Here is a 27,753-nt window from a genome sequence, read left to right on the forward strand (position 1 = left end):
TTAAGTACCTCCAACAAGGCCAGATGTATATCTCTCGGAAATTTTAAATGAATTCCATAAGAGTTATCAGTAATTAAAGAGACCCCATTATTAAAATTAAAAAATAGCAATAGTATAAAAAAAAATGAAATAATATACAAGTAACAAAAATTAACTTTTCGATACATAGTGCTCCATATTTGTAATGTAATAATTTTACTTTAGAAGTGTGAGCCAGAGACCTAAACTTAAAACATGGATGTGAGGAAATGAGCAACATCAACTGAAATAAAACAAGAACATGTGCACCAAAAAAATTATATAGTGAAGCTATCAAGTGTATAAACATGAGAAGCAACTTGAGACAATAAGTGTACAAATAAGAGAAGCAACTTGAGAGAATATCCACTCAAGTATTGCTGCCTTTAATTGGGAAAATCAAAAGAGACGATCCTTTTTCTATCGTTAAAAGAATACCTCTTACAGTGGTTGGTTTGCACTAATTTAACGTGTGGCATGCTAAATGATCAACTGATAGGTAAACCCTAGATTGCTTAAAAATATTAGTTTACTATATGGCCACACCATAAAGTGTTTTCACACAATACAAACGCAGAAACCTTGATAAAAGATTTTCTGGTAATTTATATTTCAAAGCTGAAGTAGATGCATGAGAAGGAATTCTTTATAGAAAACAATGTGTAAGAACGTACTAGGTATGTTAATTAATACGAAATTTTCTACTAGATTTAAGCAATGCTTTTAACTAACTTAAGACGCTGCAAGATTGAATAACACTTCTTCATCTCATTCCAAAGGAGATGTTTGGATTACTTGGAAGTGTAGATATACAGCATATCACAGTTATAAAAAAAACACTTCACTACTTATCAAAATCTTGATTTTTCAAGTATACTTTTTCTGATCCTGCTAACATTTGAGGTTATACATAATAATTTGCATTACTTTCATCTCATCATCACAAACATAGCAAACACAGAAAGTTTTAGTCAAATACACTGTCATTGTAAGACAAAATGTTGTACCTGGTTGCACCTACTCTCAAGAAAAGAACAAGTCTCTTCCACTGGAATTCACGCCTTTTATTAAAAATTACCTGCAGAAAATGAATACATTGGAAATTATTGCATCACTTAATGCAAGAGTAGGCCAGCACAAGGTTAATATTGAGAGACTTATATTTTGTCTGAAAACATAAGCTAGATGAGGGCTATATGCCGTAGTGAAACAGCAAATAAGCTAATCATGGTAACTTATAGGTCAACTTTTGAAGCTGCATATGCCCATATTAATGACATGGTCAGATGGTTCATATTGCAAAATGAATGTGGAATAAACACATAAACGACATGCATTAATTATAAGATGGACATTTACACATTGTACAACACTATATATAGCTTTTGCCAAAAGAAAATTGAACTATGCCAACTCCAGTTTAAGTTTTTCTCTTATTGATTCCTTTTGCCCTTTTGCACATTTGGCTTTAACCGTATATTTACACTATAACATCTAATGGATACCCATTTACTACCTGAAAACTGATTCAGTCACATTGTCTTTCCCTCACTGGCTTTGTAGCGTTGGTATACGGAAGATTATTTGATCAAGATTAGGCTCTAAAGTCTATAATGTGATTCAAGATAAGGCGCAGTTGGAAAGTACACTTTGACATAAGTAGGGCATATTGATCATAAAGCCCTTTCATTCAAGAAGACAAACAAAATAAAACCGAATTCTCGACTAAGGAAGGACAATAGTTTCCAAGGAAAACAAACCCCATTTTAGGAGTAAAAACACACAAGTTTCAAGTAAAAAGTTCTCAGTTTTCATCAAACTTTAAGTGCAAACTAAGCTAGCTACTATGTAAGTATGAATTAAGGGAGTGTTAGTGATAAAGATTATCTCCAAGCTAAATCCAGATAAGATATGTCCTACCAAAGTTCCACTATCACCTTTAGGGGTGTTCGCGTGCGGTTTGGTGCAGTTTAGATCCCAAACCGCACCGCAAAATGCGGTTTGGTGCAGTGCGGTTTGCGGTTTAACCACATTTTTTAAAAAAATTATAAATATTTTAAAAAAAAAAAGACTTTATTTTATTTTGTGATTATTAATTTATAATTTAAATATTTAACTCTTTTTTTAACTTTTAATTAGCTAATAGTAAAATATTACATCATAATTTAAGCTATTTTATATATTTTTTAATAGAAATAGTATAAAATTGGTATAACGGTTTGCGGTTTGACGGTCTAAACCGCAAACCGCATCAAAGTGCGGTTTGCGGAGCGGTTTGGTCTAAAATGTTTTGGAAACCGCACCAAACAGCAAAAGTGCGGTTTGGTCATTTTCGGAAACCGCACCGCAATTTTCAAACCGCAAACCGCAAAATTGTGGTTTGGTGCGGTCTAGACCGCACTCTGAACAGCCGTAATCACCTTGTAAAGTGAAAGTTCAAGATGTAGTTACTGTAGTATGAATCCAATCAATAGCATATTAGATAAATATACACTTACTGAATGCAGAATTCTCCTCGAAGCATCAGAATTATCAGTTAGCAATTTGCGCACAACATACGGGTAAGCTGCTTCAAAAGTCTTGAATTTATCATTCGCAGCAATAGCTAAACCTATGATACAACAGATACAATCTTAATATTGAAATTAAATAAGGTATACTACAGTTAATAGCATGTAAGACTAAAACTAACACCCAATACGTTTACTACCGTTTTTTTTGTACCATCCCCTGAATTTCATCTTGTTAAAAACATCAAATTGCTTATGCTACGACTGGAAAGACTGATCCAATTTGCAGTCAGTATTTTACTATTTTATATTAGATACAAAAAGCATGTATATAAAAATGATATTTGTTTTCTGCATGCACTATTGTATCTTTTGAATTCATAGCAAAGTTTCTATTTATGAATTTCACAATGTCCCCAGAAGTTATCAATATTTGGCAGTAAGTATTTTATATTAGACACAAAAGGCATTCTTTCGGATTCAAAGCAAAATATCTATTTATGCATTTCACAACATCCCCAGAAGTTATCAATATTTCATAATGTACCCCTAAAGTTTTCAAAACTAACCATATACCACAATGTTTACAAAAAAATCACAACGTATCCAAAAGAATTTAACAGGACCCCATGACTCTCCATTCGAAATAATCAAAACCAGGGTATAATGTAAATAATAAATAATCCAAAAGGACCACACACTACGATTGGCTTAACTCACCATTCCATATGTTGTGTGTTTAATACACCACTCATTTTCTAATGGGTGGCAAAGATAAACCAAGTAAAACAAATAGGAAAATCTGTCAAAATTAATACAATCTTTTTGCTGTCCACTGAAAACAAGTCAAGCTTTGAATCATATCATAATAATACTATCTTAATGGCTTATCTATTTGTAGCAGGATAAAAAGCAATTGGGTAAAATAAATGTTTTTCTTTTAAAAACAAACCTCCACCTCATTGCCACTTACCACCACCTAGCCCCACCTCCCAACCACCAAGATTGCCCCTATAACTGCCCCACTAACCTTATATTAAAAAATAGTCATTCAAAACAACCATAACAAACCAAAAAAACCACCCTCTAGTCCTGAAATGGAAACCCTCCCACCATGGGAAATAGACCCTAGCACCACAACTCCATCACGATCTCAAGTTCAACACCTCAACCACCAAGCCGCCTCACTTTCTTTGCACACCCTCACTCCGCCACCACAACCAGTAAACATGCTGGTTCATCAACTCCTAACTTCTCTCTCGTCTCTTGAAAAGTTCCATCCTTTTCTAAGCTGGGGTTCATGTTCTTTACTGTTTTCCCTGAAAGTTTGATTATTTATTGTCTAATAAGGAAATTAATGATTGGAAAACAATAACCCTCTTTCAATTATGTCCATAAGTAGTTATTCTGTTTTGATTTTGTGGTTTGCATAATAAAAAATAAATAAATAAATAAACAACTAGTGCTCTTCGCCATATATGGCAACAAGGCTTAACTATAAGCTTGAACTAAAGAGGAATAGTCAGTTTGACGGGAAAGATAGCTGCAACGTTGGGTAGTTGTGGGTAATGCCAAAGTGGATTCGCAAGTAGGAGAAACAAAGGGATAAAAAAGGCTAAGAGAGAGTGAGAATTGGATCGAACAGAGGGGTGATCAGAGTTGGGGACGATGTTTAGAGGAGGGGTAGCTAGTTGGCTGCAAGCTATGGCATTGAAGGGAGGAGAGAGCAAAAAGCGATGAAGAAGAGAAATAGAGTTTTTTAAAAATATAAAAATAATGAATCAATGTTTTGAGAGTTAAATATTACCAAAAAAAAAAAAGGTCAAAATATTGAGACCTGTTAATTAGTGACAAGTGTCACACATAACCTATTTATTAAATAAGTTACCAACCAGTAACGTTTCATTTTGACAAATGCCCCCTAAATGTTACATTATTCTAAGATAATCCAATGGTTGACTAGTTTTTGGCAATTGGCAAAATTTGTATTATTTTGACAATTTTTTTTACAAGTTTTGTGCTTATGGAAAGCAAGAATGCAATGGAACCCCTATATAATTTAAATTTATAATCACCGTCTAAACAAGAACGCTCAGGGACAGAAGGAGCATGTAGCCAAACACATAATAAACTGATAAAAGAAAAGTCTGAAGACTAAATCGGGATAGAATCAATTCCAAATTACATTTGTAGATGACCTTGTTGAACTACGAACCAGAAAGATAATGCTATCTATTATCAAATGAACTGAGCATTAACCAAATGGAAACAACATGCTCATGTATTATCCCCTAATTAGATTAGTCTATATCAGACGCTTACACTCCTATTGGTCACCTTTTCTTCTCTTATTTCTAATTAAGTTCTTCCAAATCAGAAGGTTGAATCCAGGCCTAGTAGAGCATGTCAATGGTCACGACACATAGGTTATGGATTTTGAAGCTAAGGCTATCTATGAATTTTCTTGACTTAGAAATTCCTGAAATTTCAAAAGCTTTAGAAAATGGGTTTGAGATATGGCTAACAAGCACAAACAAAGATGATGAGTGAGAAAATGCAAGTTCAAACTACTATCAGCTTTCATTTGTAAAGGATTTTGAATTACCACACCCAAGCCCTTAATAAATTTTTCCTATAACATACTTTCATTATAGTTAATATATTTATAATTTAAGAATAGTAATTTTTAACTCTCTATTTCACAAGTTCTTTGATGATTAAGTTTCAAAAAAAAAAAAAAAAAAAACTCAGCTTTAGAAATAAGCTTAACATATGTCATGGCTGCTGTCAAAAATATTTGTAATATTAATACCAATGGTGTCTGTAAAAGGAATAGCCATGATATGATGGTGATATAACGTAGCTATTATTTTTATATAAACACCCAATAATGTGAAAATGATATGATGACAGTATTACCTTCCAGTGAAGCCAGAGAGCGCAGCAAAAGTGTATAGTATGTTGGCATGCGAAAGTTGTACTTGAAGGCCACAGACCAAATATTTCCAAGGACCTACACCAAAAAAGAAGAACAAAATATAAAGGAAAAATTATGGGAAAAAAAAATGTAATTAATATTTTTAAACCAAAATTGATCTAATATACTTAGTGTTTGATATAATAAAATAAAAAATGACTTTAATTTTCTTTGGGGGTCAAATTTTCTTGGGATACATTTGGATATGTAACTCACATAGATTTCCTACAGGAAACACTAATACGTTAAGACTAAGCCCTGGAAATTGTTTCTCCAAAAAAAAAATGTTACGCATTTCTTGTTCACACCACAATTCCACCCTTAACAGTGGGTTTATGCAGCTTATGTTTTTCACCTTCATGTTCACATTCTTCCTGAACCCCAGGAGTAGCATTAGCACAACGAAAAAAGATAATTCAAAGAATGGTGCGAAAAGCCATTCAATATTGCCTTAGACAAAATTGACTTCGATAGAAACATACTCAAGAACAACAACCAAAGCTTAATTAATCTAGAGAGTAATAGTGCATAACACATTATATATTTATATCAAAATACCTTACCTTACTAAACTTGACATCAGGTATTCCATCAATGAATTCTACCTCTCCTAGAGTATTTTCCAATTCCTGCACATTCAAAATAAAGTTATGCTTAAAACAAAATAAGTAAATTATTCTTCATTTCAAGTATTAGATGAAAGCCGATGAGTTTTTCAGTCTTTCATTCAGTAAACAAATATCCTAATTTCTAGCCATTAGAATATATTCTCCCAGGTGATGACCTAGTCGTCTAAAGTATGAAGTGATTCCTATGCATCTAAAGGTCATTATATTACAAGTTTACAACCTCAAACATAATCTGATGAAAGTATCTAAGAAACAACAGCTTAAGTGCTCCTCACCAACTCAAGGGCAATAACGGGTTTTTCTGCTAAAATGTTAAGAACTGTTCACCAACTTTGACCAATCTGGTTAAGGTGGCTTTTTTCTTTGATCAAATATTAGTTTCCGATATCTTATACCAACTTTACTTCTCAATGCATGCATCATTTTATATTTCAAGATTTCCATTGCACACCATTATTTTTATTATATATTTGCAAAGATACTTAAAGTCGATATTTTGAAATTATACATTTAATTATTTAAAGCAATCCAAAAATTAAAATAATGACATTTAGTTTCACATATTAATAATAAAATGTGGTAAAAGTTAAAACTTTCAAAATGATGCATGTAATGAGAAATGGAGGAAAAACAAAGTTAGTAAATTGAAACATGGTACTATTTTGAAGCTAGTCACCTATTCTTGCAATATAAAATTAAACACATATGACAGCAGACAGGCGTGTTGTTTAAATTGGAATGACAATCCAGTAAATGCTTTAGAACATTTGAAGTCATTAAACAAGCTTTTAGAGCCAAAAAGAACCTAAATTTTGTGGCAGTCAGATATTCAGCAATTTAAGGGTACTTTGACAGAAGAAAAATAATAGGTACTCTGAAAATGGGTGTCTAGTGAAGTGTCAAAGAGGATTTAGACTCTCTTTTGCCTCACGCTCATGGAGAACACCTAGCTTCAATGAATTTCTCTTCTATCTTAATTTTTCTTGACCTGGTTTTTTCAAACTTTCTTTTCTGTTTCTTTGAGAAACTACATGATGACTGGGCGGTTTTGTATATCCTATTTGGAAGAATACGAAAATAATGAGTTTCACCTAAACCCACAAAAAATTAAAAAAATTAAAAAATAAAATAATAAATTAGAAAATAAAAAAAAATAAAAAAAAAATAAAAAAATAAAACTTTATTAAACAATAAAATGCAGTTCACAGAACCCATTAAGTTATCAAAAATTAAATATAAATTTAAGAAAAAGCCTTGTTTTCTCCAAAATCCATTTTTCCCCCCAATAATACCCACCTGTGAATTTAGACAGATTAGAACTGGTGTGAAGGTTAGTGGGCACAGAAGGGGCCAATATCAACTCATGTGCTAAAGAAAAAGCAACTGGTGTATTTCTGAAATTGAATCATTCATCAATACCCTACTAGAAGGCATCATAATTCATAAAAAAAATTAAAAAAAAAATTAAAAAATTTTAAAAAAAAAAAAAAAAAAAAAAAAAAGTGAATTATAACAATGTGTGTCTGTGTACCCTTTTTCTTTAGGGAGGGGGTTAGGCTAAAGATGATGGAGAGATAGGTACAACTGAAATACCATTGTCACAAGACGAGTATTGGTGCCAGGGACGATGACATCCATTTCAGATAGAGCCTGAACAAGAGAGGCCCAGTCCCCATTCACAATATGAATTATGGAAGCAAGCATTGCCAGCTGATGTTTCCGTTCCATTTGACACATGAGTCCAAAATCAAGAAACCTAGCAATGAGACAGCAAAAGTATATATCATACATATATCTTACTAATTGATGTAAAAAACATTAAGTTCATTTCTTGTCTTGGAATATACAAGAGTACCCTATCTGTCCAGTACTTGAGTAACGCAAATTCCCAGGATGTGGATCAGCATGCATAAATCCTGTCTCAAGAAGTTGAACAAGTGAAGCTTCTACACCTTTGTTCACCTGGATGAATTGATAATAGAACATTTTAATACAACAACACGGACATAGACAACTTTCAAAGATGTTTAATTCCAAAGATTACTCATAAAATTTGGATTAGATGGACTTAAATAAAAGTGTAACAGTAATTTTTTAACACAACGAATTGGCATACAGACTTTGAGTTTAGAATATTAGGGAAATCAGTTGCTTTGCTATTCACAGGTATGTCTGCTTATATTTGACATCCCGCATCCCACACACGAGAGGGTCTTCTGTGATTGCTCCTGTGGCAATCTCCAGCAAATTTGGCATACAAATTTGGCATCCCGTATCCCACACACGAGATAATGGGATCATACTGTGATTGCTCCTGTGGCAATCTCCAGCAAATCCAGAATCTGTAACTATAGCATTTGTGACCACATTGATTCAAAGTTTCATGATTTAAGGTAAAGAACTAATAATCAAAACCAGAAAAATACAAATATGGAGTATCAACTATCACAAGCTCTTTCTAACAAACATAACAAAAGATCCAAAAACTAGCAGAACACAAACATTCCAAGAAAAGGCCCAAACGCTTGTCAAATAAAAGCTAATCAAAAGAATTAAATATTTCTATTCTATACAGAGCTCGGCAAGAAAACTGATTTTAGAAAATACAATCACTCCTCTGAAATCATAGGATTCACAAGCTATCACCGAATAGGTTTTTACCCTATATGTGTAGCAAACTTAACATAAGAATCTTGAAGGTGTTCATGAGAGTAGTAGGACAAACCCACTCCATCCCAACAAACCTAGAACCAAAAAATTGACAATGCCAAAACTCGTCAGTATTTATACACAGCAGCAATATGCAAAAGTAGTTTAGTTGTGCAGATAATTCAAAGCAGCTCCATAAACCAGTGTTATAGGGTATGCAGTACATTGTAGCATATGCAATGGACATAGAAAAGTACATCTAACAACGTGTCTTTAACTAATTAAAAGTTTTCTGATGAACACATACTCATCCATACATTCTAAATCGCGTTTCACCTGGGGATGGGGTAACATTTTTGGTACCATCGACAGTTAGTATATGAGGCATTAGATTTGCAAAAGGTTTAAAGTTTCCGATAAAGTGATTATTATAGAAACTTAGCATGTAAAAGAATCTGCCACCTAAACTAAAAACGAAAAGAGACAAACAGATTATCCACCAAAGCAAGAATTAGATTGTTACTTCAAATATAGATAACTTGGAAGAAATATTCCAAATGAGGGGAAAAATACTTAAAATTAGGTCCCAAAGCTGCAAACTCAGACCACTGTACAGAAAGACCATGACCTCCTTCAAGACTTACCAAAATAATTAAGTGGAAACATGAAGGACATATTGTTTTCTCTGGGTGCACAAGAGAAGACTATGATACAAACAGAAAAAGAAAAATAACCATATGCTGTGCAACCACATTATCTAATCAGATGAAATATAAAGGGAAATTCTACCTGCTAGCCTTCAGGAAACTAAAAATCCTGTAGTGGCGTTAGAGAATGGCAAAATTGATTAGTGTTCTAATTTCATTAACCGACTTACATAAGCTTCAATGGGCTAAAACCTAACCGAATCTAATAAAAAGACTGACCTAACCCCTATTAATTATTCCCTCCCAAACCGAAATTTTTCTCCAGCCACCATCACCACCGGCACAGCCACTAGGCCCACTACCACCTACCCCAACCCGGTCAAACCTCAAACCACCACTCGAAACCACCCCACCTTGCCACCCAAAAACAAACCACCCACCCTAAACACCCAAAACCACCCCACCCCACCCCACCCCACCCCTACCCAATCCCAACCCCACTCGGAACCAAACAACACCTAAAACTACCACCCCACTTGAGAAGGCTGGTGTAGGAGGAGAGAGGAAGAAGAAAAGAGGGAAAGCAGATGAGGGGGAAGGGGTTGCGGGTGCTGGCTAGTGCGGTAATTGATGGTGGGTTCAGGTGGCTACTTGGGATAGGTTTAAGAAGGCAGCATGGTGGTTTTGAGTGGCTGCTATGCGTATGTTGGGTCGGCGGACAAAAAGAGGTGGATGGATGGTGTTTGGTGTTGTGTTAAAGAGAGAAGGAGACAGTTAGTTTAACTAGTAGGGTAAGTTGGTACAATTATGAAATTTAATTAAAGGTTAACCATAAAACAACAGAAGTTAACCACAAAACATCAATAAGGGCACTTTGATGATATATGCAAAAAGAGGGTCACTAGATATCATTGCAAAAAAAATAAAAAAATTGTCCTCCAAATAGAATTTTTGTTTCCTTAAGGCCACCATGTAATGTTTCTCAAATATAAATAAATAAATAAATTAACCTCTCAACACCCTTATAACTACATTTGTTACACTAGAAATTACTATTAAACCACAAACATATTTTATGGGAATTTACAAGCTAGCATCTCATACATGATTTTCCTAACATATACTTCTTACAAGTTACCCATTGATAGACACCGGTTTATTTTCCCCTATGTAAACCCAACGAATACAGCAAATTAGCAAAATATAAATTTAAATATCTTCGATACAATAAGTCAATAACTGAAAAGTTAATTTGAAAACCACAAAACCTCCCCCTAGTCCTGCATAATGATTTTAACCCTCCATGTTAAAGCAACTACCATTCTGAAAAGCTTCTAAAGTAAAGCATATCTTCAGAAAACATACAGCAACAACTCCAAACCCTTAGATGAATGGATTCATGAAGTTCATAATGTATGTAGCTGTACGATGTAAAACATAATTATGCAGACAAGCACTCAAAAAGAATAGATCCCCACATCAAGTTATCAGTCCAACAAATCAAGTAAATCTCACCAAATCAAGAAGGCGTTGCTTCGCTTCAATCGCCTGTCTCTCTGAAGATGCAGAACTATTATCTTTAGCTCCTGTACAAGCTAAGAGTAAATCAGTTGGATTGTCACCAGCCACCCATTCCATAGTCAGCACTTTTTTTCTTGTGAATTGAGGATAAACTTTAGGCACGCGAATGAATGGGTAGGATGAATGAGCCTCCTGGAATATTAAACAATAATAGAGTTAAGATTTACCACACATATTATGTTAAACCAATAATAATCACATTATAGATCCTTTAAGGTGAGGTGTTCCAATTATGATTATAACAGTTTAACACCCCAGGAATATTAAGACGTTTTCTAATATCCCAGAAGTGCTTATACAAGAGTATATGATGGCCTATGTTTTATTTACTGTATACATACATTATGGATAAATTAATACTTCATATTATCATTATCTAGAGTTTATATAGTATAGTAATATGTAATTATGTAAACATTTATATCCATGAGCACATACAGAGACATACTTTAGTTACTTGACATTAAAATGTTAGAGGGAACTGTATTACGGATTGTAAAAATAATAGGGCATACTACTTTTAAAACACAAATAATGCAATTAATGAAATTATCTATCAAATAAAGGTGGAAAAAAGCACATATCGTCACTACATATAGGAATGCAGGAAGTGTTTTTGATTGAATTCTTACGTCTCTAGCATTCCATCTCTTAAACTTCAATAATCCAACAATTTAGCTAGTGTTACATTGGTATTAGGTAGTATATACAAATTCAACTAAGGGTGGATCAAAGACTATTTTCTAAGTTCAATATAATTCAACCAAGGTTCAACTTCAAACATTAACAAATTATTCGATCAGCTAATTTGACTAAACTTTCATCTTATTAGCATTAATTCAGAAAGAGAAAAAAAATATATCAAATGAGATGTCTTTACATTCTTTTGAATTTTTACTTACAAGATATTTCCCCAAATTGTTAATTAGGGCAACATATCTCATTGGCACGTATTTAAAAGAGGTGATTAAAAAGGTCAATGAACAAATTAGCTATTATAATATTAACACCACTAAAAGAGACATGTTGTATTATTGGTGTTTACGTTATTTTAGCTAATCTGTCCGGTTACCTATCTAACCTCTTTCTCAAGATGTGAAGTGTGAAACAATCATAAATTTATCTATCACGGAATTAAAGATGTTTAGCGAAAAGAAAAAACAAATACAAAGATATGAATTGATCTAATATCTGGTTTTAGTCTGATGTTATCAATTCTGAAATAAACAAATATGTACTTAAATAAGTTAAACCGAACATGGCCTAAATGCAAGTTAAAAAATAAAAAATTATATAAAAATAAAAAATAAAAAAAAAAGCCCTTGTATAATTAAACATTTTGAGCTGAACATGGCCTAAATGCAAGTAAATGGCCTAAATGAAAGTAAATAACCCTAAATGTGGATAAGTTTATTAATATTTACAAAAATAAAAGACCTAGCTGTGATGTCGTACATCACAAACACATAACTAATTTAAATAAAGGAAAAATTAGTTTTAATAATCCCAACTTTGCCCGATTTTCTTTTAATAATCCCAACTATGGATTGTTCTGGAATAATCCGAACTTTGGGAGTTGTTTTCTTTCTTCAATCCCAAACCAGTCAACCAAAGTCAATGACCTGTTATGATAAGATATATGACACATGTCAAGCTGCGATTGGTCCAATAAAATTACAAAAAAAAAAGAACAAAGAAAAAAAAATACCAGCAGCTAACCCCTTCACCTCACCCTCACCATTACCCCAACCGCCACCACCATCTCCATCATCAACCTACACCACATCAACCTCACCTCACCTCACCTCACAAACACCACCGCCCATCCATTAACCCCATCCAACAGCCACTAAACACCACCGTCTAGCTCCCCATCTCACTAATAACCACAAATTTCTTTCGCATAACTCGCCACCTTTTCCCAGCCAACTCACAACAACAACTCGCCACCGCCAGCTCCCCATCCTCACAGCACTCACAACAACAACAACCCGCCACTAATTGCTCCTAGGTGGGGGTTAGGGTGAGGTTAGTTGTCGTTCAAGTGATTTTGGGGAATGGCTGAATGGAAGGGGGGCTGCACCGTTTACCGGCATGGGGGGGAGAGTGGGTGAGGGAGTGGGGGTGGCCGGCCAACGTCAAGGGTTGGGTGGACGGATCTTTCAGGGGTACGGTTTGGTTGGGTTGAGAAACGTGATGGGGCTGGTGGGTTCTTTTTTTAATTTTGTTTTTATTTTTAATTTAAATTTTTTTTAAACAATTAGCTTGCGACACGTGTATATTTTAAAAAAAATTAAAAAAAAAAAAGCTAAAGAAAAAACCTACTCAACAGGTCGCCGGTAATTGGGATTGAACAAAGAAAACAACTCCCAAAGTTCGGATTATTCTAGAATAATTCAAAGTTGAAATTATTAAAAGAAAATCGAGCAAAGCTGGGATCATTAAAACCAATTTTTCCTAAATAAAAAACCTGCATATCATTTTTTAAACCATCTTATGGTATAACCGAACTATTTAACTGCTAATTTTATTAGTTCGATTACCAAAATCGTTTTGGTCGATTTTTTCCTAAGTTACTTACCAATTAGTCTGTTATTTCTGTTTTAAAGATGGTATATCAGAGTCCTATTTTAATTGCCAAAACGTTTAGTTATATTTGTCAACACCCCTTAATGTAATTGCCTTCCAAATGCAAGGAAAACATAACCCACACACTATCAGTACTAAAAACCAGAAGTAAGAGCTTAGAATCAATTTTGGAAACCAGCAGAAGGCCATTTGTATAGCTTACATGGACCCATAGCATTTCATAGAAGCAGCCAGTGAACTTTACATAAGCTAAAGATAGTTTTGCCAAGAATTTTATAAAGCCATAAAATAATTAGCAGGAGTGCATTAAAATATTTTGTACATCTTCATCATGCAATCACAAATCATATAATTGAGTTTAGGTAGGATGGTTTTCAATCTAACAACAACAACAACAAAGCCTTAATCCCAAAATGATTTGGAATCTGCTAATATGAATTGTAATAAGGAACCATTTGCAAAAGATGGAACAATCATCTAATGAATGTGATAATGCTTCACATCCCTTCTGTAGTAATTACAGAGGTTGGTTTATGCATTTATGACGCAGGAGCCAGAGTCGACGTGGAAGTTTAAGAAGTCCTTTGTGTCATCTCTTGGGTGGTCAAATTTAGAGTATAACCATCCTAAGGATCAAGTGATCATTGTTGAAAACACGGAATATTGGAAACAATGGTGAAAAAAGAAAGGCTAGTACTTGGTCGAAAATGGATTACTTAACTTCAAACAATTGTATCTTTTTAGTACAAAAACTTAAGAGATGAAAGTCGAGTCCAAGCGCTTTCTGTCAATAAGACCTAAGCCCAATTTGTGCAAGAAGTTGAAAAACTATAAGCCTTAGAAGTTAAGTTGTCCAAGCTAAGCCAAAGTTTGCTCAACTATCCATGATTCACCCAAACATTTAGGTGGTTCAAAGTTAATTATTAGCCTTTGAATTTGGTACTTACGGACAATTTTTATATTATTTTGAGCTTAACCTAGTAGGTCTTATTGTTTCCATGTATAAGGAGAAGAGAAACCCTTGAAATGCAACTTTAGCCTATTTTGAACTTTGAATAAGATTTTTTTCTCTCCTCTATAGGCCCTGTTCGGCGATTACATATGTGGTACTAGTAGCGGTTGGACAAAATAAAAGCGTTGGCAAGGTAGCAGTTAGTGGTAGAGGTAAGAGTAGTGTTTCTCAAACGTTGAATATATTAGCGATTCAAATGTAGCAAGTAGCACTTGTCAAACTTTGATTACTTTTTAAACTATATGTATGAATTTTATTGTATATTAATATTTCAACTGCTACTTTTATCAAACACTCGTAATATCAACCATTACTTTGGTAGCTAACCTCTATCCACTAGTAATCACTACTATTTGACAATTGTTGGTTACTCAAATAGCTACTACCCGTTACTCAACCACTAAATGCTACCCGATACTGCTAGCTAGTTTTGCCAAATAAGACCATAATCTCGGTGATTATCATAAATTTTTGTGATTTATTTTTAATCTAGTCAAAACTTTGTGTGAAGACAATATTAATACCCTTGATTTATTAATCTTGGTGGTTAGTGTACCAAGTTAAAACCTTTGTTGCTATTCTTCTTCTTTCCCACACGATATTACAAATTCTAGCCAGTTTGCAACTTAGAGTTTAACTTGAGGTTAAAACATACTAGCAAATCCTAACAATATATAGTGGCCTTATGTGAAATTTTATATATTCTAGAGTGTCATAGGATCCAACACAATGTCAAGGCACGACACAAAATCCAAATCCAAGTCTAAGCAATATAGGCGTTTATAAGATACAAAATTATAGTAGTAAAACAGAAAATTAAACAATAGATATAAAAAGCCATGAGGACATATAGTCTCAGTTGTATGTTAAACCTCGATAGCTAGCGCTCATCAATTTCATAAACTCCAAAATCTGATTTTATTAATAATACATATATATGTGGCCACTAGGCACTACAACCCTAAAAATAAGGTACCTAATAGAACATGATAAGATTTACATGCTTAAGTGTCCTAAATTAGGTAAAACTTTATCCTAAAAACAAATCTAAAGATTATAAATCCTAATATGCTTGAAACACGAAAAAAAAACCCACCCAAGCAAATGGTAAACACATGTATGTCCGATCCAGACGAAAATTACAATAAGTTCAAAACAACCACTGATGCTATTGCATCACATTATATCTACAAAATAGTGTAAGATAAAAGATAACAACCATCCTAAACAATGAAGCACATTTGTCATAATCTTGTAGGCACTAGTAAGGAGGCTAATGGGACAGCAAACACTTACTTTGGAAAACCAGTTTTTCTCACAAAAGTCTCTCACCTAAGAATGGAAAGAATCCTTGTCCAAAACCCTCACTTTAGGTTATATAAATATATATATATATATATTACAATTTGAATTCTTTGTATAGGAAGTATAATAATCTAAAATAACCTCCCCTCCCCCACTCATAACATTTTGCTAAGCTTCTCGTGGCTTTATCTTCCTTTTAACTAACCAATCACTAAATTCAATACCAAATAAAAGTAACCTATCTTGGATGGAAACTTCAGCTTTTACAAAGATGTATGGAGGTTTTTATAGCTTAAATCAAGAAAAATACAAAATCTACAAAAATCGACATCATTATGGGTCTGTTAATCGCATCCCAAATCTAAGGATTTGTTGTCTTTTTATCTTTCTACCAAGCTCACAAAAAAAAATGTAGAACAAAAGACAAACATATGGCTTACAACATCTATATACACTGCAAGGAGAGTAGAAAACATGAAAAGAAATAGGAATAGAAGAATACCAAGAATCGGGATGCATTTGCAGCTTCCAATGTATAGTCCAACTCTCCCATTAAGCCTTTTCCAAGTTCATCAGCATACAAGCGAATATCATTTTTCCTTTTGGCAATCTTTTTTAAAAGGCCAAGCTGAAATAACCTAAAATATCAAAATTTAGACTCCTTTATAGAAATCAGTCAAACATATAGAAAAAAAGGTCAGCACGAACCCCAAGACGAAGGATGTATATATCTCGGGCAACTACATGATGTAAATTTGGTCTCTGAATTTTGATAGCCACAGCATAGCCTTCATATGTTGTTCCTCTGTAGACCTGTTGCACCAAAAAGCATGTGAACAAAGATTCAATCAACATAAAATAATAGCAACGCAGAAACTGTCAATCCCACAAAGCGGTCTCACAAAAGAGCAGGAACCATGAATTGTTCTGGTAAATTTTCTCAGCAATTAAACATGTATCGAGAGAGGATTATGATCCTTATACCCATGTTTAAAACATTCAAAGAATATGCAAAGACAAATCCTATTAAAACCATCACCTTGATCAAACTGATATGAATATAACTAACCAATGCATCAATTTTGAGGATAAAAGACCAAAATTATTAGAGTATAATATCAACTTGTGATCTTCAGAATAATTTTAGTACTTAACTCCTCCAAATGAGATTTTAACTTTTAAAATAGGCTTGCCTATTGTAAACTGGAAATGTACCTGACCAAAAGAAGCTGCACCAACAGGTTCATCAGATATATGACTAAAAAATCTTTCCACGGGAGCTCCTAATTCATCCTCAACAATTTTCATTGCAATAGCTCTAGGGAAAGGAGGGATTTGATCATGAAGCTCAGATAGCGCCTGCATTGGCAGTTTATACAAAACAAAAAATTGGGAAGAGTAGTACAACAAAAAAGAAAACAAGTTGAAAAAGAAGAATCAGGTAAATTCCCAAATGCATAAACCATAATTAATGAATTTACTGTTGGATTCATATAGATTTGGTATTCCACATTGGTGCTCACTAAAAACATTCCAATTTGGGTCCTCTGCATAACCCCATTAATATCTTATAAAAGAAGCTAACGTAAGTATTGCGACATTTGGATTTGTGAAATCCCTTCACTTTGATAAACTTTCAACACCCTGGAAAGTTGATAATTAAGGTTTTGTTCTCCTCAATCCATTTTCACTTATTACAAGTCTAAGAAATTCAGATAAGGGCTAATAAACTTAGATAAGTTAAGATAAAATTATATAATGGTTAATAAGTTCAAATAAAATAAGATAAGGATTGATAAGTTCATGTAAGACAATATACGGATTAAGAAATTCTAAAAAGGCCTAATAACACCTTACATAAGGCCTAATAAGGTAGATTAAAGTCCAATTAGAAAATATAATACCTCCTCCTTTCTTTATAGTTGCAACATAAGAAACTCTACATTATTCACACAAACTCTAATCTCTTCCTTAAACTATATGCCAAGGGGCTAAATGTCAAGTAAATAAAAATGGAGGAAATATAATATAAGATAAACGTGGATAAATTTTACAAAAAAAAAAAAAAAAAAAAAAAAAAAAAAAAAAGATAAAATAAGATAATAGAAATAAGATAATAGCTAATACGTTCGGGACTTAAAAGATGGTAATTTCTCTATTCTTTTTTAATTGACAAGTATTATTTTTTGAGAGGTTACTTTTTGTTTGACACGTTTCTATTTTAAGCATATTTTTTGTAGTAAATAGTTGTGGTACTAGTTATTTTTATTTAGTGTATATTTATCTTCACTAGTCTCTTCCTTAAACTACGTGTCAAAGGGCTATATGTCCAGTGAATAAAAATGGAGGAAGTATCATATAAGACAAAGGTAGATAAATACAAATAAGGTAAAATAAGATAATAGCAATGACTTAAGAGTCTTCCTTACTTTTGTAGTTGACACATATTCCATTTTGGGAAGTTTCCTTTTGTTTTACACGTTTTTATTTTAGGCATATTTTTATAATAAATTGTTAATTTTACTCCCTCTTATTTCTCTCTTATTCTCACTCCTCCCCATATCATACCCAATCTCTCTCTCCTCTAAACCCAATCAATAAACCATGATATAATCCTATTTTCTCTCTCCTTCCTCACTTCCACCACCACCTCCTCCACACCCTATCTTCCTTCGCCGCCAACATTCTTTTTTCCTCTCCTTTCCTCCACTCGACACTCGTTACCTCCTTCTCTCTCCTAACTCCACTACACCGTACCACTCCACTATATTACCGCTAGCTATTGCTCCTCTTTCTCCTCCATGTATCAAAACCCTTAACTATTAGGATCTTGATTTTGTTGATCCACTAGAGGCTCACATTGCACACCCATCACACTCAATTTCGTCATTCTAGTGGAGGATCACATTGCATCTCATTTCAACGATAATCGGTTGAAGATAATCGGTTCTCTGATGTCCAAAATGATATCCACAAGGAATTTATCATCTCTCACCATCAACAAAAGCTCGTTATTCCTCTTTTGATTTTGTTAAAAGACTAGTAAATTTGTCTCCGGCACCAACGAATTGTAGACATAGGATTTTTTTTTTTTTTTTTTTTTGTTTTTAACAAAATTATTAGGATGGGGCAATTGTACAAGTTGATTAGGAGAATGAAAATGTTTTTAGGAGTTTAAGGGGAGAGGAGATAAGGTTTGAGGTGAAGGAAAAGGAGTGATGTTGGTTGAGTAGATGAAGGTGGGGTGGTGGTGCATCTTGGAGGTGGCTGGTTGTTAAGTCAACAGGTCAACAAGAATATGAAGAAGGGCAGGTGAGTAGGGATGAGTAAGGGTATTGTTGTCTTCATCCTTTCTTTCCCACTTCTCCTTAATTTGTGTGCCAAAAAGAAAAGAGGGTCACCTAATAAAGAACTGCGAAAGTATTAAGATAAGTGAAATTTAGTTGAAGAGAACGCTACCTAAATGTTTTACATTCAGGAGCAATTTCACATTGGACCATGTTATTTGTCATAATATAGAAAAGGTACAATGTGTTTTATCTCATTTCAGCCAGCATATGACATTTATCTAGCATCACTTAGGTGAATACATTGTTCAGAATGTTAAAATGAAACAGTAATCTAAAAGTAAATATGGGCAATAATGTAAGATAGTAAATATATATGCAGTATGTAAATGATAGCTGTTTTCAAATCCTTATTCAAAAAGGATTGTGTTGCCATAAAATAGAGTAAGGCTTTAAAAAGGAGAGAGAGAGAGAGAGAGAGAGAGAGAAGGCATTAACAATGCCAAGAAAAGAAAAACAAAAGAAGTATAAATTTTTTTTTAAAACAAGAAAAAAAATCAAAAAGAAAACCCCTGCATCTCACCTTGGAGATATCAGAACCAATAATATCTGGCCTTGTTGAGAGTGACTGTCCTACTGCATCAGTGTAATCCAGCAAAGGGATAATATTAAAACAGAACCTCCTATCAAGTTCAGTAAAAGTAGTCCATATGTTCTATCCAAAAAGCCATGTAACAGCAAGTAAGGCAAAGAAGAAGAAAAATGTTTCTCAGCTACTGCTAACCTTTGATAAATGTAGGACCCAAACTAAGCATTGTTTCTTTAAGACCCTTTCCAAAATCATACTGTGACAAGTTGATGCTATCCTCATCAGTCCTCAAGACATGCCTTCTGATCCTTGAAGCACGAATTTTAATTACAGCAGAAGAGAATGCAGCAAAAACCTTCAAAAGCATGAAAATGAACAGCCAATACTTATTATTTAACAAAGAACTTAATTAAATAGCATTGTCAATTTTATTATTACGACATATTAATCTGCCTTAGGAAATGTCATTAATAAAATAGATACAAATGATGACCCACAAGCATCCAAAGATGTGCAGAACTACAGATAGAAATATAAAAGAAAATGCAATACACACACATGCACGCACCCCCACCCCCAAATACACAAATCATATTTAGGCATACAACTTCTGCAATATTTTAAGAAAAACAATATTTTACTCAGACAGGATCCAAATATGCCATCAAGATCATCTGCATAAATAAATTAAATCAATACCTCTATAAGTCTAAGGGCAACAACATGAGGCCTACAATGAAAATAGTCGGAAACGCCTTCAGCATCATAGACCTCAGGCAGTGGGCTTTGCCAAACCTTTGACATACGGTAAAAGTAACTACCATATGCTGCAAAAGCTTCGATATCAGCCATCAACAAATCCATCCCTGAGAGTGCTGCCAGATAAAAATGTATTTTGAAGTTATGTATAGAATCCACCAAATGGTCCAAAAATAAGTAAACCACCCACTAAATCTGAAAACTGAATAGAAATAAGGGAAGACAGAAATCAGAGAATATAGCATATTAAACATTAAATCATCTGCAATTTCGCACATTAAGTTTCTGTCTCATGTAAAATGGTAGCAATCAGTAATGATTCAGTAAAGAATGCAGTAAACTTTCTGTCTCACATAGTCCTAGATTTAGTCAGTAAAGGATGCAGTAAAATACCATAGCCTATAATGTGAACCGAGAACCACTTCTACTTGGGCGTGTAAATCTAGTCAGTTTAGGAGTGATAAAATTAGTTAGGTTGCTGTTGAGTTCCTATCTTAACTAGAGTCCTTAGGTGTGTGAATTAAGTATGTTGACTTAGTCAAATCTAGTCTAAGTTATTTATTTGATTACTAGGAGTTCAGGACTTATCCTTACCTTATTAGGAGTCTGTTAGAGATCTATAATATCACATAGGGGCTGCCGCTTGTAATCAGAGTTCATGGAGAGTTCCTCTGTAATGGACTCATATTACTCACGCTAATAACAGTACAATCAAGGAGAAAGCTCAGAAATTTGATTCAACATATTAATGGTTTCTTACAAATGATAGTAGTAGGTTTAGCCTTACAAAGCTCCAAATAGTGACTTTAGGTCACAAATCTCCTAAGGAATCACTCCAAAATTCTGCCTACCTTCTTCTTTCTCTCCTCTCTCTATTTATACTAAGGCTACAACTACTAACCTAATAATACTAGACTTCCCATATTACCCATACTACATTTGATAAGTACTAACATACTAAACTACCCATAATACCCTCCCCTAAGTCAATTCATATAAATACCGGCCTAAACTTCCACTTTGTCCTCAAGGTGGATAATTATCAGATGCTATAGCTCGGGATCGGTACTGAAGGTCATCACGCCACCACTCAAGACTTCCAAAACAAGGCAAAAATTGCAGATGAGTTGTAAAATGTAGGGGTAGCAGGTTTTGGGTGATGTAGGAAGGAAAATTGAAAATTTGAGAAATAGGGAACTTGAGAAATAGGGAAAATATTGGTAACGAATATTGTTGGCTGGGGGTCTTGATTCATTATATGGAGATGAAATTGGATTTGCCAGGGAAGACCTAGGCACGTGCCCCATGTTCTCATAGCTGATGGTGGCCCTGCTTGCTTGGTCATCAGTCAAGTCAAAGTTATTCCATGTTTTTATAACTGAGTCACCGTATTTTGCCACATGCCCCACATCCCCACTCCTCACCATGACCAGTTTACCCTTACTAACATATTCTATCACTGGCTTCCTCTACAAGCTAAAGCTTGACTCAGTCAAATTCCTTTGTTGGAACCCACCAAATATCCACCACTCATGAAGCTCTCCACCCTACATTTCACCACCTGCGAAGTACCCTAGCCCACCTTCGAAAAAGCCACCTCCGAACAAGGAACCAGCACCGGTAAACCCGTCAAAAAATTCGCCATTCTTCACCGTTCCTTTACTTTGCAACTCATAGTTCATGTTCCTAAGGCCAACAACAGTCCCTTGTTCACGCGTCCCACACCAATATCACAAACCTGACCCACAAGCACCACAACCTCCTTTCACAAAGCCACCTTGTCCCATTGAGGCCACCGCTAGTGGTGGTCTTACAACCATGTTCACCTTTTTCGGCCATACGTCCTGGACCACCACCGGACCCATTGCAATCAGCACCGCCCTTCTCGAAAATTCCTCCTAACCAACCACCACAAAAAATACCCACCCTGCTCCCTTTTAAAGTATCGAGAACACCCCCAATTTCACGAGTTCCACCACCAAAATCGCCACCCGAGCCGCACAGCACCACCACACTCGAAAACTCTGGTTAGTTTCCCTGCGACACTACCAGGACCACTTTTCAGTCCATAATTCTAATTTCTTGAGAGCACCCTCTACAAAACCTTCAGGTACACCATCAAAACCACCTCCGCCAGTATAATCACTACCGAAATCTCCCTGCCTTCCACCAGATTTGAATTTTCTTGCAACAACTCCAACTCCGTAACCCGACTCGTCGTCTAGGTTTTCGAAGCCACCATGTCCTCCGGCCGTCATGGCTCTGCTCTCTTCTCGGCCATTAAGACGAGTGGGGTCGTCCTCAACGTCTTCCTCACTCTTCTTCTCAGCCTCTAGTGCGACAGAGCAGTTGTCTACCAGTGACTTCTGGGCTACAGGAACCCCCTTGAGCTGCGGCAGGTTCTCTGACACTGGAAACGACGCCGACGCTGATGGTAGGCTCCTCTAGAGGTCCCGTTATGCCTTCCCTATCCAACCGCGTATGCAAGCCATTGAAAGCCTCTTCAAGACTCTTCTGGATGGCCTCCGTTGCTTGGGAGACCGCTGCCTCCACAACCCTTTTAATTGACTCCTCAAAGTCTGTCTTTTTAAAAAAAAAAAAAAAATCGGATGGTAGCTGTTTCTGGCGATGGAATGTCCAGGAACACCGCTCTGATACCAAGTGTAATGGACTGATATTACTCACACTAATAACAGTACAATCAAGGAGAAAGCTCATAAATTTGATTCAACATATTAATGGTTTCTTACAAATGATGGTAGTAGGTTTAGCCTACAAAGCTCCAAATAGTGACTTTAGGTCACAACTCTCCTAAGGAAGCACACCAAAATTCTTCCTACCTTCTTCTTTCTCTCCTCTCTCTATTTATACTAAGGCTAACAACTACTAACCTATTAATACTAGACTTTCCATATTGCCCATTCTACATTTGATAACTACTAACATAGTAAACTACCCATAATACCCTCCCCTAAGTCAGTTCATTACATCCTTTTAGTTGTTTCCTTTAAGCTTGCATTGAGTGGATTAATTTGTGGATGGTGTAGCCTTTGAAAAAAGCAGACTGCTTGTTTCTCTTAATTGTTTCACGATGGTTAAGCCTTTAGTGAATCAATTAAGAGTTCACTATCCTTGTGTGTATTAATTTCGAATAATATACACATCACTTTTAAACGGATTGTACACTTGAATTGATTTGGTTATTACTTTCATGAGTTTTCTCTTTACTTTTAAATCTAATGAACAGAAGTTATGTCAAACAATTTTAGAGCAAAGAGATCAAGAAGTACTTCCTCCGTTCCTCTAATATTGCAACAATTACCATTTTAGGAAGTTTTACAAATATTGCAACATTTCCTTATTTGTACACGCTTTCTCTCTTTCTATCTCCTCATCACATGAATCTCTATTTCTATTCCTCTCTATCTCTCTCATCCTCTAAAAATCCGTGTCCAACCTCCATGTTGCAATATTATGGGAACAGAGGAAGTACTTTTTAATGTTGTGTTATGAATATTAATGTACTTGCTTTTATTTAAAAAAAATTTAGTTTAAAGAGTTATGTCATTAGATACTTACGTTATAATCAATAACTTATTGGTCTTGTTATTTGCTTTACTTTTAACATATTTAATAAGTTTTTTGTTATCATTATAGACTTGGTTCTCATTAAAAAGTTTAAAATAAGAAAATGATCTTGTATAAATAATATCTTTAAGGAAATTTCCCGAGATGAATACTAAATATGGAGAGCAACTGTCAATTATCTTATAAACTTGAAACAATCAAAATTTGAGTTCTCCCAAATTACTCCCATCTATGAAGGTTACATTCCCACAACAATATAATGACCTCGAGAAAATAGTTTAGGATGTCAAGGAATGATGTGGCAAGCTCTAATTGACCATCATGAAATTAAAAAATTCCCTCATATCCTTACTCCTCTCCTTGACAAGTGACTTACCCTCCAAGTTCGAGGAATTGATCTTAAAGAATCAAACTTTGAACTTAGAGGGGCAAAGACACAATAATGAGAGAAGAGAAGTTCCCAGACAAGGGGCTGAAAATTAAAACCGGCTAAACTAACTATGTACATGATAAACCAATTTTTTTCTCCTCCCCAAAATACAAGGCCCATATAAGACCTAACTCAAACTGCTTGACAACGCATCTAATAATGATTATTTTCATAATATGTCTTTTTTGCAAGGCAACTAAAAGAGTAGCACAGACGGTGGGATGGTTGGGCACTTAGCCATGTAGGTAGGCTTCTAGCCGATATAAGGTGCTGCAAAAGTGGAGCGAGACTAAAAGAACGGGAGAATGATAACAATGACAGGGCAAAAAAGAGGGAATCAAGGCTTATTGCCATTTCAATAATAATCTTATTTTCTAGTCCAATATGTAAAAATATCAATACCCAACATTAATATCATACGAATCTAAATCTACATCCGCTCCACATGTCCACCACCGAAGTAGATATCTACTATTTGTATCCCTTACTTGTTGGTCTCGTCTATTAATGACATATTAGTTGTTGAAATTCAAAATTTACAATTCTAAATCAACATTTATTGAATAAATTTAATTTTTTAAAATTGGTCAAAAACCTCAAACACATTCTCCAATAAAAAAATTACTAAACTACACAAAATTATTTTGGCAAGAGGATAGGGGGCAAGTGTGACTTTTGATATACATACCCACCCACAAGACACAACTGCTTCACATTACAAATGGGATTCAACATTAAGCATGGCTTAAATCGAAGCATGAGCATATAGACTCGTAAAATCGTAATTAATATTGCATTGGCGCATTGCAAGAATTATCAACTCAACTGGACCTCATCTAAGCAACAAGTACAGCCATAATTGGGAACAACTAACCACACTCGCACCCTAGTTCTCCACCAATTATACCATTCTCTCTTTTACTCACCTACCACTTGATTACGGCTATACATCTCATACCCCTTGCCAAACTCATTGATTACTCTGATTCAAGCAACCACACATTCGACTAATTAGCATGTTATAAAATTTTTAATTTCTAATTTATACATCACAAATGATTAGTAAAATTTGCAATTATATGATACTACTTCTTATATAAAACGATGAGCCAACCGAATTCGAAACCCTCTAATTATACGTCAATAATCACTTCATTACATTTTTACAAACTACATTAAAAAATCATAATAGCAATAATTTGTAAAGCAATTGAAGAAAAACATAGACAAACCTGGATAAGAAGGTTGAGGCCAAAAAGGAGGCTGAAATGGAGGAGAATTAGGGTTTTCCAGATTACGAAGCCAAATAACATCATCAACTTTCTTAGCAATTTTTGGAACATGTAAATGCTCATTTGCCCATTTAACACTTTTGTCAACACCTTTCTTCAAAAATTCCCAATCCTTTTTCACAACTCCAAACAAGTGATCGAAATTTCCCATATTTTGGTTCTTCTTGTGGTTTCCAACTTTTGAAATGATGAATTTGCTCCGACATGATGTTGTTGTGTTGCAATTTACTACTGAATTTGGCTTCTGATACAGCGTTGCCGTTGTTGAAGTTGTTGCTATTGTTGTTGCTAATCCGAGCATCGCCATTGCTGTTTAACAGTGTCGATTTGTGAAGTAGTTTTTACATCGCCATTTAAAGCCAGTGTTTTTCGAAGGAAACTGGCAGTGGCAACGAGTGGTGGATGAGGTGCAACGTTATTTTTTTTTTTTAATACTCCCCTGTTGATTTTAACTAATTTCCTTGTCTTTCGATATGCAACTAGTCTTTATATTGCACGGTGGTTTTATGTTCGGTAAATATTTTATACTCTCTCCGTGTTTAATAAGTATTACAGAAACGTAGTATTAGGTAATTTAATTAACTTAAATTGAGATAGTTAGAGTATTAAATAAGGAAAAATTAATAAGAATAAGTCAAACTATTGACGCCCTTCTCATTTTAATCCCAACTATTGTTTAATTAGAACTAGATTGTGGCTCGGGCGATGATGCCCTGGGTATTGAAATTACCTTAAGTTTAAATACTTGTAGATATTACTATGTATACAAATACTTAATTGGTATTGAATATAGGAAAAATAACATCCAAGGAAACACCCATTAGTATATGATTAATTTCTTACAAATTAAATTGTAGTTTAATATGCAATTATATAGAAGTTACATTCTACAAGAAAATTAAATACGAAGGTTGCACATATGAAGAGTTTAGAGTGGTGATATACAGGGTGACACGTAAGGGTGACATATAACGATGATGTGGTGCCAAATCACATTGAGGGAATGGTGACACATAGCGATAGCATGTTGTCCATTTGTGTTTTAATAATATTATAGATTATAGATAATCCCAACTATTAAGGTTCCTTCTCAAATTTGTTTTAGTCTTTTGTTAACCTGCTCATTAGGTAAATGAGCAAGGTGTCAACATATTATTGGTTCGATTATTTAACAATATTTAAAATAAAAAAACACCACTTGCTCTTAAACCCAAACTCACACCGTCACGGCACCACCCTCTCACCACCTACCCAACCAAGTCCATCCACCAAAACCACCTTTACATCCACTCCCAGCCAGCAAAAGTATATTTTCAGCCAAGCCCATCCACCGAAACCACCTTTTCTGCCACCTTAGCCGTAAATCGCCATCAACCACCACCTACCACCAACAACCACGATTTCCCCTACATCAACCACACCAACGACCGGGCCGACCGCAGTATGGACAGGAGAGAGAACGGCGGTGATTTGGGAGAGGGGAGAGGAGAGAGGAATGAGGAGGGGTTCGGAGAAGGAGGGAACAAAGTGGGAGGCGTCGAAGGTGGAGGAGATGTGGTTCATGGAGGGGTAGCGTATGGGATGTAGATTGGGTCAATGGGTGGAGGTGGGGGTGTAATGCCCCGTATTTCTATACGTATATTAATTTAAAACATTATTTTATGAAGTATTTAAATAATTCGAAATGAACTATTTATGGTGTTTTAATAATTTAAAAAGGTTTATTTTAATTATAAATCCATTTTATTTATTTAATTGCTTTGAAAATATTTTAGTTTATTATTTAAAAACTTTGGGGCATAATTAATTTATAAAAGGAAGTTTTAAAAGCAATGGAGTTTTAAAGAAAGTCAAATGTCATTTGGAATAGGAGTAGGAATCATTAAGGATA

The 27,753-nt window shown here is 34.6% G+C and overlaps 1 protein-coding gene across 1 annotated transcript in view; it reads right to left on the reverse strand.

The window, feature by feature from the left end:
* LOC110722422 (uncharacterized protein slr1919-like) overlaps nt 1-26,396 on the reverse strand; it is a 29,423-nt gene extending 3,027 nt beyond the window's left edge. The window contains exons 1-14 of the mRNA XM_021901691.1: nt 25,803-26,396; nt 20,493-20,668; nt 19,989-20,148; nt 19,788-19,840; nt 17,133-17,276; nt 16,626-16,730; nt 16,420-16,545; nt 10,946-11,143; nt 7,990-8,096; nt 7,728-7,890; nt 6,069-6,134; nt 5,448-5,541; nt 2,517-2,629; nt 1,026-1,096 (exon numbers count right to left, since the gene is read on the reverse strand). Coding sequence (XP_021757383.1) covers nt 1,026-1,096; nt 2,517-2,629; nt 5,448-5,541; nt 6,069-6,134; nt 7,728-7,890; nt 7,990-8,096; nt 10,946-11,143; nt 16,420-16,545; nt 16,626-16,730; nt 17,133-17,276; nt 19,788-19,840; nt 19,989-20,148; nt 20,493-20,668; nt 25,803-26,169 — 1,943 coding nt within the window. The 5' untranslated portion in view covers nt 26,170-26,396. The remainder of the gene's footprint in view (nt 1-1,025; nt 1,097-2,516; nt 2,630-5,447; nt 5,542-6,068; nt 6,135-7,727; nt 7,891-7,989; nt 8,097-10,945; nt 11,144-16,419; nt 16,546-16,625; nt 16,731-17,132; nt 17,277-19,787; nt 19,841-19,988; nt 20,149-20,492; nt 20,669-25,802) is intronic.
* Nucleotides 26,397-27,753: the final 1,357 nt, after the last annotated feature.

Source organism: Chenopodium quinoa, unplaced genomic scaffold, assembly GCF_001683475.1.
Source record: "Chenopodium quinoa cultivar QQ74 unplaced genomic scaffold, ASM168347v1, whole genome shotgun sequence".
Taxonomy (NCBI): Eukaryota; Viridiplantae; Streptophyta; class Magnoliopsida; order Caryophyllales; family Amaranthaceae; genus Chenopodium; species Chenopodium quinoa.